Source organism: Corylus avellana, chromosome ca11, assembly GCF_901000735.1.
Source record: "Corylus avellana chromosome ca11, CavTom2PMs-1.0".
Classification (NCBI taxonomy): domain Eukaryota; kingdom Viridiplantae; phylum Streptophyta; class Magnoliopsida; order Fagales; family Betulaceae; genus Corylus; species Corylus avellana.
In genome coordinates this window covers 9,615,254-9,632,731 of record NC_081551.1, presented here as the reverse complement: position 1 = coordinate 9,632,731, position 17,478 = coordinate 9,615,254, and the positions used below count along the sequence as shown (strand labels likewise).

General features: G+C 38.0%; 2 protein-coding genes across 2 annotated transcripts; both read left to right on the top strand.

Annotated features, from left to right (window-relative positions):
* The first annotated feature begins 1,350 nt into the window (after positions 1-1,350).
* LOC132165027 (uncharacterized) lies at positions 1,351-1,950 on the top strand. The gene has a single exon (XM_059575539.1). It carries the CDS (start codon positions 1,351-1,353, stop codon positions 1,948-1,950), a length of 600 nt encoding a protein of 199 aa, XP_059431522.1.
* A 4,482-nt stretch (positions 1,951-6,432) lies between these two features.
* Positions 6,433-6,999, top strand: LOC132166413 (nuclear transcription factor Y subunit B-7-like). The gene has a single exon (XM_059577216.1). The coding sequence runs from the start codon at positions 6,433-6,435 to the stop codon at positions 6,997-6,999; it is 567 nt and encodes a 188-aa protein (XP_059433199.1).
* Positions 7,000-17,478: the final 10,479 nt, after the last annotated feature.

Genomic DNA, 17,478 nt, shown 5'->3' with positions numbered 1-17,478 from the left:
TTATCTTTCTTCTTATACTATTTTCTTTGCTTCCCACCAAGTCAGGCTGCATCAATTGGCATCAGAGGGTCAGTTACTTTCCATGGCTCTAGTCACAAGAGGAAAGGGCAACTGCTATGCAAGTTTGCACGACTTGCATGAACGCGAGGAATCAGTTTCATGGAGAACAAGAGGCGACAGGGTGGCAGCACGTGGATGAGCAATTTGAGGCTATGAGGTATCAGATTGAAGAGCTCACTACCCAACTAGCCAACGCGCGCGCACATGACAGGCGTCAACGTCGACCACCATCGCATGCATCAGAGGAGGAAGATGAAGACGATTACGGGTATGGATTCGAGAACCCTTTTGCGGAGCACCGAACACAGGGACATCGACCCCCTGCACAAGCTCATGCTAATCGGTGGGAGAGAGGATTCAAATTTGATATCCAAGTGACAAGTTTCTTTGGTCGCAACCAAGTTTCAGAGAAGAGCTGCAGCATGGTGGCTGCAGTTGAAACAGGCTAGGGTGCGGCAAGGCAAGAGGAAGATCGACAATTTGGAGAAATTGTTGAAACACATGCAGCCCGCCTTTTCGCCTCACAATTATACCCAAACCATGTATCAACGGCTGCAGAATTGGAGTCAAGGTTTGAAGTTCGTGGATGAATACATAGAAGAGTTCTACAAGCTTTTGACATGAGTAGATCTATCCGAATCGAATGATCAACTAGTGTACCGGTATATTGGAGGTATGCAACAACAAATCCAAGATTCATTGAATCTCTTTGACCCCACCAATGTTTCGGAGGCCTACCAAAGGGCGTCAAAGTAGAAGCCCCACAAACGTGGGGTAGTCAAGCCAAACCGGGGGTACTATAGGTCACCAAGTGCTTTCAATGTGGCGAGTCGGGCCACCGGATGGCCGATTGTTGCAAGGGAGAGAAGTATGGTAAGAGTCTACTTTTTGATTCTTGAGAAGCCTTCGATGAGCTAGGCAACAGAGAAGAGTAAGAGGCAACTTATGATGGTGAAGAAGAGGCAGATGAGGAGTTTATCACGGGCGATGATGGTCCTCTCTTGATGGTAAGGAGGGTTTGCTTTATACCCCGGAAAGTCGAAGGTGAAGACGAGCAGTGCCACAACCTATTTCACTCAACATGCACTGTTGGGAGCAAGGTATGTCAACTTGTCATTGATTCGGGTAGTTGTGAAAATGTTGTGGCAGAAGAAGCGGTACGGAAGTTGGCCCTAGAGACAGAGCAACACTCCAACCCACCGTTTGGAGTGGCTCAAAAAAGGCATCGAGGTAATTGTATCTAAGTGTTGTCTTGTGTCTATTTCAATTGGGTCCAAGTACAAAGATAAAATGTGGTGCTATGTGGTGGCCATGGATGCATGCCACTTGTTGTTGGGGAGACCGTGGCAATATGACTGGAATGCGCACCATGATGGAAGGAAGAACACATATAGCTTCATAGTAGACAACGTGAGACTGACACTCCTACCAAGCTTGGGAAACGGACCTAAACCCTCAAAGGGGGCAGGCCATTCTCAATCACTATTGACAAAACGGGAGTTTATCACGGAGATGTTGGCATCAAAGGTTGTGTATGTGCTGTTAGGCAGAGAGGGCAACAAAATAGAAGAGGTGCCGGAAGAGGCCATGGGGTTAGTGGAAGAGTTTGCCGATGTATTTCTGGCAGAGTTACCTGAAGAGCTTCCTCCTCTTCATGACATTCAACATCAAATTGACTTAGTGCCTGGATTGAGTCTACCTAACTGGCCACACTACCTTATGAGCCCCAAAGAACATGAAGAATTGAGGCGACAAGTGGAGTGGTTATTGGCCAAGGGGCATATTCGAGAGAGTTTGAGCCCGTTTGCGGTATCGGCATTGCTCACCCCAAAAAAGATGTCATATGGAGGATGTGCATGGAGAGTGGAGCCATTAACAAGATCACGGTGAGGTACCGATTTCCTATTTCCCAATTAGATGATTTGTTAGACCAATTGAGCGAGGTAACAATCTTCACAAAGCTTGATCTAAGGAGTGGGTATCATCAGATTCGGGTGCAACCTAGTGATGAATGGAAGACGACATTTAAGATGCGGGAGGGACTTTATGAATGGTTGGTAATGCCATTTGGACTCTCTAATGCTCCTAGAACCTTTATGAGGGTGATGAATCAAGCTTTTCGGCCTTTCATTGGGAATTTTATAGTGGTATACTTCGATGACATCCTTATTTACATCCCTGATAAAGAGACACACATTCAACATGTGAGGGAAGTACTTCAAGTGCTCTGGAGGGAGAAGTTCTTCGCATCTCCGGCCAAATGTTCATTCATGACAGATTCGGTTCTTTTCCTTGGCTATGTGGTGTTCAAGGATGGATTGGCGGTGGACGAGTCAAAGGTGGCAGCCGTTAGGTATTGGCCCATCCCCACTACACTACATGAGGTGAGGAGCTTCCATGGGTTGGTTTCATTTTATAGGCGTTTCATCCATGACTTTAGCACCATCATGGCGCCTATCACTGAGTGCATGAAAGTGGGAAAGTTTTCTTGAAGTGAGGTGGCTACAGAAGCTTTTGAGTTGATAAAGCTCAAGTTGACCTTGGCCCCCTTGCATGTTCTCCCATATTTCGAGTTGCCATTTGAGTTGCATTGTGACTCTTCCAAGATCGGCATTAGAGTGGTGCTAAGTCAAGGGGGAAAATCGGTGGCAATTTTAGCAAAAAGTTAAGTGGTTTAAGGCTCAACTATAGCACCTATGACATGGAGTTTTACACATTGGTGCAATCATTGAGGCATTGGATACCTAGCCTACAATGATTTTATCTTGTACTCGGATCATGAGGTGCTGAAGCACCTCAATTGTCAAGATAAACTATCCACCCGGCATGCGAAGTGTGCTGCATATGTACAACAATTCTCCATCACCATCAAACACAAGTTGGGAGTGTTAAACAAGGAGCCGGAAGTCGACCCTCCTGACCACCATGAAAAGTGAGGAAATTGATTGAGTTCCTAAAAGATTATTTATCAATTGATCCTCCCTTTGGTTCTACTGTTGGTGATGTATCTGCAGGAGTACAAAGTGACTTTGGATTGCATAAAGGGTTCCTCTTCAAGGGTACCCAACTATGCATTCCCGACTAAAGCCTAAGGTTGAAGATTATCCAGGAGCGCCATAATGAGGGACACATGGGGCGAGACAAAACGATCCAACTAGTGGCGAAACAGTTTTATTGGCCAAGCATGAGGAAGGAGGTGGAGAAGTTTGTGCACTCCTACAAGATGTGCCAAGTGTCAAAAGGAGTGGCTACTAATGCCAGATATTGTATGCCGCTGCCTATACCAGAGGGCCTCTGGACCAGCGTGTGCATGGACTTCGTGTTGGGTTTACCTCGAACTCAAAAAAGTAATGACTCCATCTTTGTAGTAGCTGATCGATTCTCTAAGATGGTTCATTTTATTACTTGTAAGAAGACTGCCAATGCCATGAATGTGGCGCAATTGTATTTCCGAGAGGTTTACCGACTACACGGCTTACCATTGTCCATAGTCTTAGACCGCGACACGTGATTCCTTAGCCACTTTTGGCTGTGCTTGTGGCAACTATCTCACACGAGGCTCAATTTCAGTAGTTCCTATCATCCACAAACGGATGGGCAAACGGAGGTCGTCAATTGATCCTTGGGGACAATGCTTTGGAGTTTGGTGGGGGAGCACCTCAAGCCATGGGACAAGTAGTTGTACCAAGCTGAGTTCGCCTACAATCTATCAACCAACCAGAGCACCGGCCTTAGTTCGTTTACCATCATCTGTAGAGGTAATCCTCATGCACCGCTGGACTTAGCACCTCTCCCTAATTTGAATAGAACACACTCCAAAGCGGAGGATCTTATTGCACAAATACAAGAGGGCCACGAGCTAACCATCAAGAATCTACAGGAGTCGACGGCAAAGTACAAGGCGGATGCGGATAAGAAGCGGCGTGCCTTAGAGTTTGAAGATGGTGACTTTGTGTGGGTGGTCCTAAACAATGATAGATTTCCTGTTGGGGAGTACAATAAGCTAGTGGCCCGCAAGATTGATCTGGTGGAGATTATGAAGAAGATCAACCCCAATGCTTATCAGTCAAAGTTTTCCAGCCATATCAAGACGTCGGATGTTTTCAATGTCAAACACCTTGTGCCGTTTACGGGAGACTCATCGGAAGAAGATGCGAATTCGAGGGCGAATTCTATCCAACTTGGGGAGGATGATGCAGATCACAGTGCTTAGGAGTTCATGAGGAAGAGCTGTGAGGATGTAAGCTTGAAGACACCTTGGAAGATGGTGACACGTTCACAATCTCGCAACACAGCGGAAGACCATTCGAATAGCAGATCAGCCCGTTCGAACGCGTAGCTGATCCAAGGAGGTCAGTGTACTCCAATCAAAGCCTCGCTCGAAAACCGTTTGAACTCGTAGCTTTTCAAAGAAGTCAGAATGTCTTGTTTGAAGATCGTTCGAAGTCCCGTTCGAACGCCTATGTTATTTTTTGCTTTTTATTTCTTTCAGTTTAGTTCCTGTTCGAACGGTGGTTTTACCGTACGAACGTGTAGCCATATTTTGGCTTAAACCGACTTTAATTCCTTTTATTTTAGGTTTAGGGTTTTGGGGGTCTATAAATACTTCCTTATAGCCTCCAGAAACGCAGCTTTGATTATTATTTCAATTTTCTTTAATAAGAATCCTCAGAGTTGAGTTTTCTTCATATTTTTCTTCAAACCATAGGTAGACTCTATAATTTTTAGAAGAATTCTCAGATCCTTGATAGACTCGAGATCTAAGAATTATTTATCTTTCTTCTTATACTGTTTTCTTTGCCTCGCACCAAGTCAGGCTGCATCACCCACGCTACTAATCATATACGTTTTGTAGTGACCTACCAATCAAACATGGCTACGCTGGTCACGAATAGCCATTGGATTCAAGACCCATATAAATACAACATATTTGGACCTAGAATCAAGCTCATATAGTAAGCTCATGGCCATTATACCTCACGTACTAGTGTACCATGTAATACGATGTATATCATTGTCTATTTAATTAATCATTTACTCAATTTCATAAAAAATAATAGGCTCATCACATACGCATGCTCAGTCAGCTGACATATCACACGTCTTTATTTAAAACAATAAGTATTTACTTACCTTATCCGTTCATCCTCAGATTCTAACATCTCGAACCTCCTGACTATTGTGAAACATAATCTAATGTCATTCATATTATCTCAAGAACCTACATTATGCATGCAATGCTAAACCACCGTTAAAACCCTAATTAAATAATTATGTACACTATTGAACGTTCGGTCTCGACATTGATCATTTGGTCCATGATGGTTGAATGTTCGATTACTAAGGGTCAAATGTTCAATGAGCACCAAAATGCATGCAAAACTCTAAAACTCCTACCTAACACATGTTCTATCCCAACCAAAGCTACTAACAGATCAATATACTCATGTCAAATCATATTAACGTGTCAAACCATAGAGAACAATGGTGTATTCATGAAATCATTTCTGATTAAGTTTTTATATTCAAAATTTTCTAACATCTTTTTTTCAATTGATAATATGGCTAATCCATTTAATCTCTCTTGTGACATTGTTGATCTTAGGTACGATTTTATCAATTTTAATTTTGAAAAATTTCTTTCCGCAGAAGCAATTATAACATGTATTGTCAATAAAATTTTATAAGCGATACATGCATTTGGAAAAGAATCAAGTCTTTTTATATAATTTAATATGTCAATTGAAGCACTTTCTTTTATTTGTAAAATTTCTTTTAAAACTTCTAGTTTTGAAAATAATTCTAAACCATCAAGACCATGTTTTAGGAAACCTTCTAGATTAAGACATTTATTTTGCAAACCATCATCATCTAGTGATTTTAATTTCTTAAAATTAAATAAAAAACTAAAAAAAATGTATGCATCTACCATGGAATAAACCTGGTTTTTCAAGAAACTATATATATACACTCTCTTTTTTTTTTTTTTATTCAAACCAGGAGAGGGGGAAAAGATGAAATATAAACTCTAATTGATTATGCTTATTAAAGGTTGAATTGTAATCGCTATCGTAAAAGAAAAAATAAAAAAAAGGAAAGAAATAATCACTTCATCTAAAAGTCTAAATTAAATGACCAAGCATCATGCCATGTCAAATTATTTTGAACAAGAAAGTAATTTAATTAGTTTTGGTAATGTCAGTTAAATTACCTGCTCCACACAAGGAGCGAGTCCCTGGGACTTAACTGTGAAAATCGACCAAGACTTTTTTCCTTTCTCCTCTTCACTTGCCTATCTTTATGCCTATGTTTCCATTTATCTTAGCTGCACAAATCTCAAATCATCCTAAAGCACATACCAATTATCTTCCAATGGAGGATGAGAGCCATGGAAATGGAACCGACGGAGGAAGCCCAGAAAGCCCTTGTTTAAAGAATGGTAACAACAATAAAGAGCAAGATCGCTTCCTCCCTATAGCAAATGTTGGAAGAATCATGAAAAAAGTTATTCCAGCCAACGGAAAAATCTCAAAGGATGCAAAAGAGACCGTCCAAGAATGTGTCTCCGAGTTCATTAGCTTTGTTACTGGTGAAGCATCTGATAAATGCCAGAGAGAAAAGAGGAAGACGATCAACGGCGACGATGTCATATGGGCTATCACAACCCTAGGGTTCGAGGATTACGTGAGCCCTCTCAAAACCTACCTCCAAAAGTATAGAGAGCTTGAAGGAGAGAAGCTTAACATTCCTAAACAGCAACGACAACAACAACAAGAACAAGGCGTAGCGTATAATAATAGTGTATATTCTTCCACAACTCTCATGTCTCAGCCGCCATTCGTGGCAGCTGATCAGCCATATTCCTTGCCTTTCTCTCCAAATTCAATTCAAAAACAATTACAGCCACAAGATCAGATTGATTCAGTGGGACATTGGTAAGAAAAAGAAAAGAAAAGAGAGAGACAAAGTTTGTTTCTGTTGTTCTCTTATATACTCTAATGCTTACATTTTTTTTGGCTAGGATCATAAAGTTACTTGATGTGGTATATTTTTAATTCTATTTTAATGTAATTTTTATACACAAACAATTTTGCTCTTTGGTTCACTAGAGTTGAATGCAAAAAGATGTATTACAAGTGCAAGTCGTTTAACTTTTTTTATTCTTTTCTTTTTTTAATAATTGCAATTTTTCAGATAACCTAGTATTATTTTTCTGAAGCTTGGCCATTTTTTTTCTGCAGTTGTTACATATGATAACATCACCAAATCCGAAAGTTCTTAAGATATATACCTACTTGAATCATAATAAAATTGACTTGATTCTTAAGTTTATGTTATATATATAATTGGAATTTTCTGAAATATTGACTTGGAGGCACAATTTAAATGCTTAAAAAAATGGTTTGATACAATATAATTCTATATTTTTTTATACAAAATTTAAAAGAATATATAATATGAACGGGAAAATTATAGTTTAACGTTTTTCAATTCGAACACCAAAATTTCAATTTTTGCAATTCACCCCCACAAAGTTTTAATTTTTTTTAAATTCAGTCATTCTGTCAGTCAAAGCCATTTTGACTAACGGAATAGTAATCACGTGACTCGCACGTGATCATTGTTGGCTTCTTTTTCACAAAATTGTCCCTCATCCCAACCCCCCTCTGTTGGATTCAAGCGGCAATATAATCAGCGGATAGATAATATCAGACATGAAAACTAAAGAATGTCATATGCTTTTATTTGGGAAATTATTAGTGTTAATTCAGTGAAGCAAAATAATGCCGTGAAATCGGAGATTACAACCGGGGAAAGAGAAAATAAATAAAGAGCCTTAGAACAACAACAGGAAACTCAATGTTTCATTACACTAATGCAAAAAAAAAGGAGATCATGAGATTCACATCGAGCTTTTGATACTTTTGTTTTGTTTTTGTTTTCGTTTTGTTTTGTTTTGTTTTTTTTTTTTTTTTCCTAACTTAGAGAAAATGAAAACAAAATTAAAAAATGAAGAAATGAAATTAAAATCGTAGATTTCCGAAAAAAGCTTAGGTGATTTCCGACAGCGGAGGGTGGTTGAGATCGATATTGAGATAGAGGAGTCTTTTGATCCCACAGGATGCAACGGAAGCACTATAGGGGTCTGTTAAATCCCCAGTGTGTGCATGGGATTGAGGTTGTTCCATCACCCAGTCTCATGGGTCTTGATGAGGAAGGGCGGAAGAGCGGAAGAGATGGATGGAACTCACAGGTGGGACTTGAACTTCTCAATCCCACAAGAAGCAAGTGATTTTAGTTCATGGAGAAACCTCCCAGCACATATTTAGTTCATGATAGGACGTTCAAGCTTACAGATCCATCTTCTTTCCTCACCGATATGTCTTTGCTTCACCTCAATAGCAACTGGTTTTCAGGCACTGTTCCTGACACCTTCACAGATCTCTCATCGCTTCAAGAGTTAGGCCTTAGTAACAACCTCTTCTCAGGTCCTTTACCTGCACCTACTCTATACATTCCAAACCTCGTTTACTTGGACATCAGATTCAACAAAATCTCAGGTCCCCAGAGAATATCCCGAAGTTTTGGTTTCATGGGTTCTAAACTGAAGGAGATGAGGGCATTTTCGGTAGAGAAATGTCAGAAGTGATCACGTGCTTCCCACGTGATCACTGTTTCATAGTCAAAGCCGCTTTGACTGACGGAATGACTAAATTGAAAAAAATTGAAACTTTAGGGGGGAGGATTGCAAAAATTAAAACTATAGTGTTCGAATTGAAAAACGCTACCAACTTTAGAAAAGTAAACTGTAATTTTTCTAATATGAGCTTATCTTTTTAATATTGGAAAAAAAAAAAATTACAAAATCACTCTATATGGTTGCATAGATCATATGCATTAAACTCCTTATGGTTTAAAATATGACTTCAAATTTTTCGTAGTAAGCATAAGTAGCTGATAATTCTTTACATTGGACGAAAACCTTCAATATGCCACATTATTCTCAATCAAAATTAGAGACAAGTGTCTGCTATAAATATAAAAATATAAAAAATTACAAAACACAAAAACAAAAACAAAAACAAAAGAAGTAAAAATTAAAAAAATAATAATCTCCTTGGAGGTCTTGCACCTAGATCTTGGAAAACTTACACCTTGAGGTATGGAAGCTTAACCTGGCTCTACTCGATCCAATCTTATTGATTGTACCTTAAACTGTGATTTATGTGTTTAATAGTAACGCCTTCAAAATTTAAATAAATTAATAATTAAATTTTATGTGCCTCATACAAGCTCATTTACTACGTAAATAAATCCCACTAGATTTATCTATAACCCGCCACAAGGGCGGAATTAGGATTTGTTTTGTGAGGGGTCTGAACTTTTACACGCACTTACAATCCCTCTATATATGTGTGTTTACGCATTTATGTAAAATTAAATTAGCCAAAAAAAAATTCTAATAATCAAAGTAAATATTCAAAATTTTAATATAATGGCATCACAAATACATAATAATATAAACTAATGGCAAAATAAAATACGCACAATTAATAGGGTCTAAGAAAAATGGGTAATTTTTTACGAATAAGGGAAAATTATATTTTACCCCGCCAAAGTTTGGGACGATTTGCAATTCGACTTCTAAAGTTTCAATTTTGGCAATCTATTCCCCAAAGTTTCAAATTTTTGCAATTTGACCAATTGTATCCAAAACTTCCCATATTACCCATAATTTTTTATTTTTCAAAAAAAAATTTTAAAAAAATTTGGGGTGGCTCCTATGGCCATCTGGCCATTTTTTTACCTCCAAATTTGTTTGTTTGTTTGTTTTTTTTTTTTTTTTTTAATTTTTATAAAAAATAAAAATTAGGGGTAATATGGGAATTTTGGTATAATATTGGTCGAATTGCAAAAATTTGAAACTTTGAGGGAGTGAATTGCCAAAATTGAAACTTCAGAGGTCAAATTACAAATCGCCACAAACTTTAGGGGGGTAAAATGTAATTTTCCCCAGGAATAATCATTATCTTGAGAGATTTCTTAGAAACAAACAAAACACAATCAAGTGTTAGTCGAATGTTACAAATCAAAAAATGAATTAGAAGAAAATGAAATAATTACACAATAAAAAAGAAGTTATCTAATTTTTTTTTTAAAAAAATAAAATAAAGGTGTTGCATTTTAATTAGTACATCAACTGAAAAAGACATGCCTAGTTCTCACGCTGTGTGGGAGGAGTTAAAACTTTTCTTGGGGGTGAAAACCTTGCCTGGCCCTTATAAGGGCATAATATATTTTTTTAAAAAAAAATTAGGGAAAACTTCAGAAAGCTCCTCTGAACTTCCAGCCGTTTTGACATACCTCCTCTGAATTTTTAAAACTCTCACTTAGACCCCCTGAACTTTGGTTTTCTCTCACTTTGGACCATTTTAACTTTTTATACCCATTTTACCCTCAACTAAAACTACGTCGTTTTGGACTCCAAAACTACATCACCACTAATAAAACGTGGCCGTCGTTTGAACTGCTCATAAACGTCGAATACCACTCTTGGCCAAATGGGGTGGGCTGGGACCACCATTTTGGCCAAAGGGGTGGCTAAGCCCTCCCAGCCGGTCCTAGGTGGCGGACCACTTCAGCAGCCTGGGGGCCCGGTCCGGCAGCTCCCACCACAAAAAAAAAAAAAGGGTGGGAGGGAATGCAGGAATGCGTTGGGGTGGTGGAGCTACCCCAGGGGCTGGGGGTGGTTTAAAGCCACCCATGCGGCTGTGGAATTTGACCAAAACCACTAACCACTTGGTGGTCCATTTCCACCAAAGCACCCCTCGATCCCTGCCACATTTTTTGTTTTGTTTTGTTTTGTTTTTGTTTTTTTTGGCCGTGAACCACTTGCCAGGATGACCCAGAAAGGAGGTCACCCCGATTTCCTTTTTTTTTTTTTTAATTAATTAATTTTGCTTTTCTTTTTTAAAAAAAATTAATACCTAAAATGACGTAGTTTTGGGGGAGAGTAAAATGGGTATAAAAAGTTAAATTATTTGACTTTAACGTTAAAAGGGTCCAAAGTGAGAGAAAACCAAAGTTCAGGGGGCATAAGTGAGAGTTTTGAAAATTCAGGGGGGGTATGTCAAAACGGCTAAAAGTTCAGGGGGGGTTTTATGAAGTTTCCCCAAAAAATTACAAAGGCTTAAAATATCCTTGGGGTGCCATGGACCCCCCAAGGCAAGGTTTAGGTTCACCAACCTGCCATAATCAATCTGGTAGTTATAAGCGGAATTTCCCACACCAACTAATAGGGAATTAATTGGGAAAGACTAATACACAACTAGCATAGTAAAAGAAATGCAGAATACGAAAGAAATACAGTGATTTAAGTTACAATACAAAATTTCAATACAATCCTGAGCACAAATACAACGAAACCTTACTAAATACAACAACCTTAAATGCAATAAACTGAAATAAAACTCAACAATATCCATTAAGACTCCTCAGTCATCCTCAAACCTAATGAAGGACTCTAGTCTACCAATTAATGCGATTTGTACCCGATAACCCTGCAAAACAAATAAATGTTCCACAAGTAGAAAGAAAAAAAAACAAGGTAAGTCCATGACTTAAGTAATATACCTCGAAACTTTTTTTTTTTTTTTTTTTTTTTTTGAAACATATCATACTCATTCATTGATAAAAGTTGCGAGCTTAAAGCTCTTACAAACAGAGCAAAAAGCTCTGAAGTAAATCATAGCCGAAGCTAAAGATACAGTCATCAACAACAGACCAAATCAACCAAAACACAGCATCCGCTAACCTATGACTAAATATCAGGTTGAAAACTCAGATCTGCATCTAACAGACACCATCTAATGCATAGGTAGCGCTTATTACTCGGCCTTGAGAGCAAAATCCCCAAGCCGATACTTATTCCATGGCCTTGAGAGCAAAACCCACAGGCCGATACTCATCCTCCTCGACTTGAAAGCCAGGATAAATTTCACATCCACAACCCAAAGGTTTAGACCAGTAATATCGGGCAGCAACCGGGCGCAACAAAGCAGGAGGAGAAAGCCTTATTACAAGCAAAAATAAAACCATACAAGGAAATAAATGGAACAATAAAACTAATGCAGAAAAAGAAATTACAGCAAATAAAACCAAATACAGGGGAACTCAAAGGAAATACAAAACAGAAAAACAACCAAACAAGAAAATAAATGCGAAAAACACTCAAAGCGGGTCACGGCAGCCGGAGGAGGCCGATCGTGAGCTGGCAGGAAACCGCCACAGAAGGTGGCACAAAAAGCTTGGCGCGGGAGGGGCGCGTGAAAAGACCAGACAACGAGCGGTGAGCAGCGAAGCGAGCGCGGAGGAGATCGGCGGCACACACAAACAAACAGGGAGGGGGAGAGTTTGAGTGAAAACCCCTAAAAGCAATACCCATCGAGAGAGAACACAAGCACAACATAACAGAAAACACCAAAGACAGCAACAAACCTAAAACAAAAATCGGGAAGCAAGGAAGGGAGGAAGGATGCAGGCAACGGGCATCCCTCCTCCCCTGAGGTGGCGGCGCTCTGGAAGGGGGCTTAAGGTTTCACAAGGCTTAGGGTTTCTCCTAAAACCATAATATACCTCGAAACTGAGCTCATGCAGTGAGCCTAAAGTTTTAATGCAATAAACAGAATTAAAAGAATTAAGAACTTTTTGAATGTCATGCATTTCACAATTCATTTTAGAAAATAGGTTTGTCTCTACTATTACGCCAGTGGAAAGAATATTATAAGTTTGGAAAAGAATGATAGGGCATAATCTTAATGATAACAGTTTTCAGCATTTGAAATATTAAAACAAGATAATGCATTAAGAATACTATAATATACATCTTGGTTTTACCTTTCCCTCGTATAATCTATTTGGCTTTAATTAACTCCTTCTCGCTCGGTTTGCGCATTTTCGAAACAACCTTTGGTATGACACCAGTGCCCCAATGTGCACAATTAGTGGCAATCATGAAACAGTCTAATCGGATCCAACCCTAGTTCACCCATGTTACTAACAATATCGTGCAGTTGTGACCACCACGCATAAATGGTTGTGTTGGTCACTTAGTTGGCCTATTAGATTCAATGACAAAAATATAAAATAAATAGACCATAAGGTTAAGCTCGTATAATGGTAGTCCATGAGAGCCATTGTCATGTCATACAATGCGCATATTGTCAATTAACATCATTATTATTCTTTCTCAAATGCCAATAGAACTCGATGCATTTATAACAATGTTTGTATACAATAGTTCAAACTAACAAAAGAAAAAATTGTTTGAAAATAAAAGTCTCAAATAGAAGTATTTACTTACCTTAACCACTTGATTGATTTCTCAAACGTCTTAATCTCCTTCACTGTAAACCACCATTTCATCAGCCAAACATTAATCACAAACCTAAAAATACACTTAGAAACCAATAAATACACTTTGGAAACCCTAAATCAAGCTCTAGGGCAATCGAAATATATCCTATGGGTTTTGGAATCAATCCTCTTTGTCTTAGATTGATCATGGGGGACCAGTGATCAATCTTACTGGGCTAGGATCAATCCTGAGGGACCATGGACCAATCATGTTGAGTTGGGATCGATCTTGCATGGGCTAGGATCTATCTTGCTTGTGCAAGGATCGATCTTGGTGCATTCGAGAACTAGTTTCGAGTCCTCCCGAGCCCTTAGCACGCAATCCAAATAATTCTAAGGCCTCGTTTGGTTTGTGAAATATCTAGTCCAGTGAAGAATAAATAGCTACTACTAGAAATAAAAGAGTGTAGAATAGAATACATACATGCAAAAATTGGAATTGAATCAAAATTACAAAAAACCCCATATATTTTTTTTTTTCAAACTGATATTAAAAAAATAAAAACTAAAAACTTGAAATAAAATGGGAGTTCGACCACTCATTGGGGTGGTCGCCCACACACAGAAGCTATCGGGGGTGGCCGTGGCCACCCCTGACGACCCATGAGGTGGTTGCGACCACCCCAGAGGAGCTCCGAGGGTGGCCGCGGCCACCCCTAAAGCAAATTTGGGGTGATCGTAGCCACCCCAAAATGCGACGGGGGTGGTCGCACCACCCCTAGACGGCTTGGGGGTGGTCCCCCAAGGAATCTAGGGTGGTGCGACCACCCCCTACCTCTTCTGTGGGTGGCCGACCACCCTAATGGGTGGTCAAGCCACCCACTTTATTTTTCATATTTTTTATGTTTTATTTTGTTTTTTTTTTTTATTTTGTTTTAAGTTTAAAATAAAATAAAAAATTATATGGGTATTTTTGAAAAATGTATTTCATTCTTTAAGGATTAGCTAAGCCATTTATTTTTGAGTGGCTTAGCTAATCATTTGTGTATGAGATTAGTAGTCCTATGAGAATAAACTATTCCCAAGAATAATGTGTTACCAAACAAATGAATAGTTATACTTAGGATTAGCTAGTCCATTCTAATGGTTTATTCTGCAAACTAAACACGGCTTAAAGGTCCAAGGGATTCAACAACACCTAAAAACATTCCAGAATATCTTAGGTGTCAAGGTTATGCTCTTGATATGAGATCCTCAAGAGTTTACCTTGATTACCTTAAACAATCATAAAAGAATTTGAAATGATGATTGAATACATCATAAACACATCCACTAAAATCATAATATTTATTTTAGAATCATGAAATGATGAGAAACATAAAATATCAATTTTCTTCATTTATTGTATAAAATACATATTTGTTTTCAAAATGAATCATCCCGTCATGAAAACAAAACCCAAACAAACAGCATGGCACGATAGAAATACTAGAAGAAACTAAAGGGTTAATGAGCAGATCAAGGTTATAGGCTTAAGAAAGAAATAAAAAAGAAACAATAGGTTTGAAGGCTTTACCTTGAGAAAACGGATTGAAAGACCACAAATATGGCTGTGGAACTGACATAGAACGTCAGTTTTAGGCTTCTCTCATGTCTCCCCTTCACTCTCACACTCCTTCCTGGAGGCTGGAGGCTAAACTTGTTATACAGATAGGAGAAAATACATAAAATGAAAATGCTCTATAAGGTATGTTACAAACTTTCTTTAAGAAAATATTTGCCTCCACTAGAATTGGTATGCAATAGGGTTAAAGCAAATTTTTCTCCAGGATACAATGGAGCCCAAAAGGTTTTGTGTTTTAACTGCGATCTGCACAAACAAAATTAAAATCCGAAAATACCCTGCGATTTTCTATTTCAATCAGAGACAAAAAGAAATAATAATTCAAATTTCAAAAATCAAATAAGGATATAAATAGAATTGTATTATTATAGATTAATCAATTATCTCTTAATACATATCAAATAATTTCAAATTTTGAAATTAAATCTGGCCGTTAGATTAAATTCATTATTTAATCTCAATCGTTAGATCAACAGTCTAGTAGATCCAACCACTGGATCTATTTAAGAAGAATCGTATGATTTAGATTAAACCACTAAATCGAACGATCTTGACTGTTCAAAAATAAATGGTCATGATTAGATCGCTTCAATGCTTCGTGCTAAGTGTCAAGTGCGTCATCAAGTCGCCACTACAGCATTACAGCCCACACCACTTCTGGTGCTTCGCACCGTACTATAACATGCATGAGGGTGTACCCTAACATACCTCATTTAATAGCTTGAGTTTGTTGGGCCTTATAAATGCCAACAAAATCCTCACACTTTCCAATGTGCGACAATCTTCAGTCAATGCTCTTTAAAGCCTCTCATTTAAAATATTCACAAGACAAAAAATATATATATAAACTTTCGAGTTATTGCGGGTTAAAAATAGGTTGAAGGTCAATTTTTTAGGGTTTTGCACGCTCAAAATTGAGTTTATGTTGCATGAGGTTCAATCCTCTCTTCTTTCTTTCTTTCTTTTTTTTTTTTCGCACTAAACCATTGTTGAAAATAAAATTTATTTTGAAAGCACATGTATTTTAAAAGGATTATTTTTTTTTCGGTATTACATTAATGATGATTAGTTGTTTGCCTTTTATAAATGGCCTAAAGTTGGTTCTTTTATGAAGAAAAGTTTGGTTCTTGCATGAAAGATGTGAACATTAGAAGTTAGTTTCATTTTTAATCTCAAAACAGTGCTAAAGTAACCACCTTTTAACACTGGATAACTTTCCTTGGTTGCCTAACAAAGGGAAAGCAATTATGAGAATAAAGTAAGGGCCTATGTTTTAAAGTGATGGTTGTGTCCTTGCTTATTTAAAGGGAAAATTTCACTTTAAACTCCTAAATTATTGCGCCTTTTGAGAAAATTTCCTAAATTCAAAAACTCTCAATTTATACCTCTGAATTTTTAATTTCAATCAATTTACCTCACTTCGTCAAATGTAGTGGTTAACTTCTAACGGCAATGCCTAAAAAGACCAAAATACCTCCGATTTTCGTTTAAAGGAAAAAAAAAAAAAAAACAAGTGACTTGTGGGTCAAGCGGGTCAAGCAAACCCGCAGCTGGGTCTGGCTGCGACCCAGCATGGGTTTGCTGACCTACGTGGGTCACGACCAGACCCGCCTGGGTCACCGTGGGTATTGTTTTTTTGTTTTTATAACCTTATTTTTTTTAAAAAAAAGTTAAATTTGGAATTAAGGGTATATTGTGAATTTTATAAAAAAGAAAAATCAGGTGTATAAACGTCATTTTAAACTTTTAACGTTTAAAATCTGACGAAATGTGATAAATTGATTGAAATTGAAAGTTCAAAGGTGTAAATTGAGAGTTTTTGAATTTTAGGAGGTCTACTCAAAACACGCGGTAGTTCAGTGGTTTAATGAAAAGTTTTCCCTTATTTAAAAAATGTTTATGCTCAGTAAATGGTGTTCTTAGGGAGTTTTGGGACCTTTGGGACCTTTAGGAGTCTTGGGTTAATAGTGGATTATCTTTTGGTGTCCTGTATTAAAATAAATCATTATCTGGAGGTAATCACTAGGAAAGTGTAAGATTAAGGTTATGCTTTGAGATATGTCTAATATTAGAGCAAGAATTGCAAAATGGAGAAGTTGATCTTTTGTTATGTCTTAGGTTGGGAATGAGCGTTCGAGGTAACCACCCAAAAAACTACCAAAATACTTTTTCATTTAACATTACTATCTTTCAATAAACTGTGCATTTGATACTCATGTTGTGAAGACTAACGTTTTATAAATGATGACTCTGCAATGGGATTGATAAATGTTGATTTTTTAATTGAGATGTATTGTGTATCATGTCATTTATGAATGGTGGTTACATGTGTATAAAGACTTGATTCTATGGTCCACATTTATTTTTAATGTTGTTTGCCTTAGATCTAATGGTTGTCAGTAACACGTCGACTGGAGCCTTATGTGAATTAGGAGGCC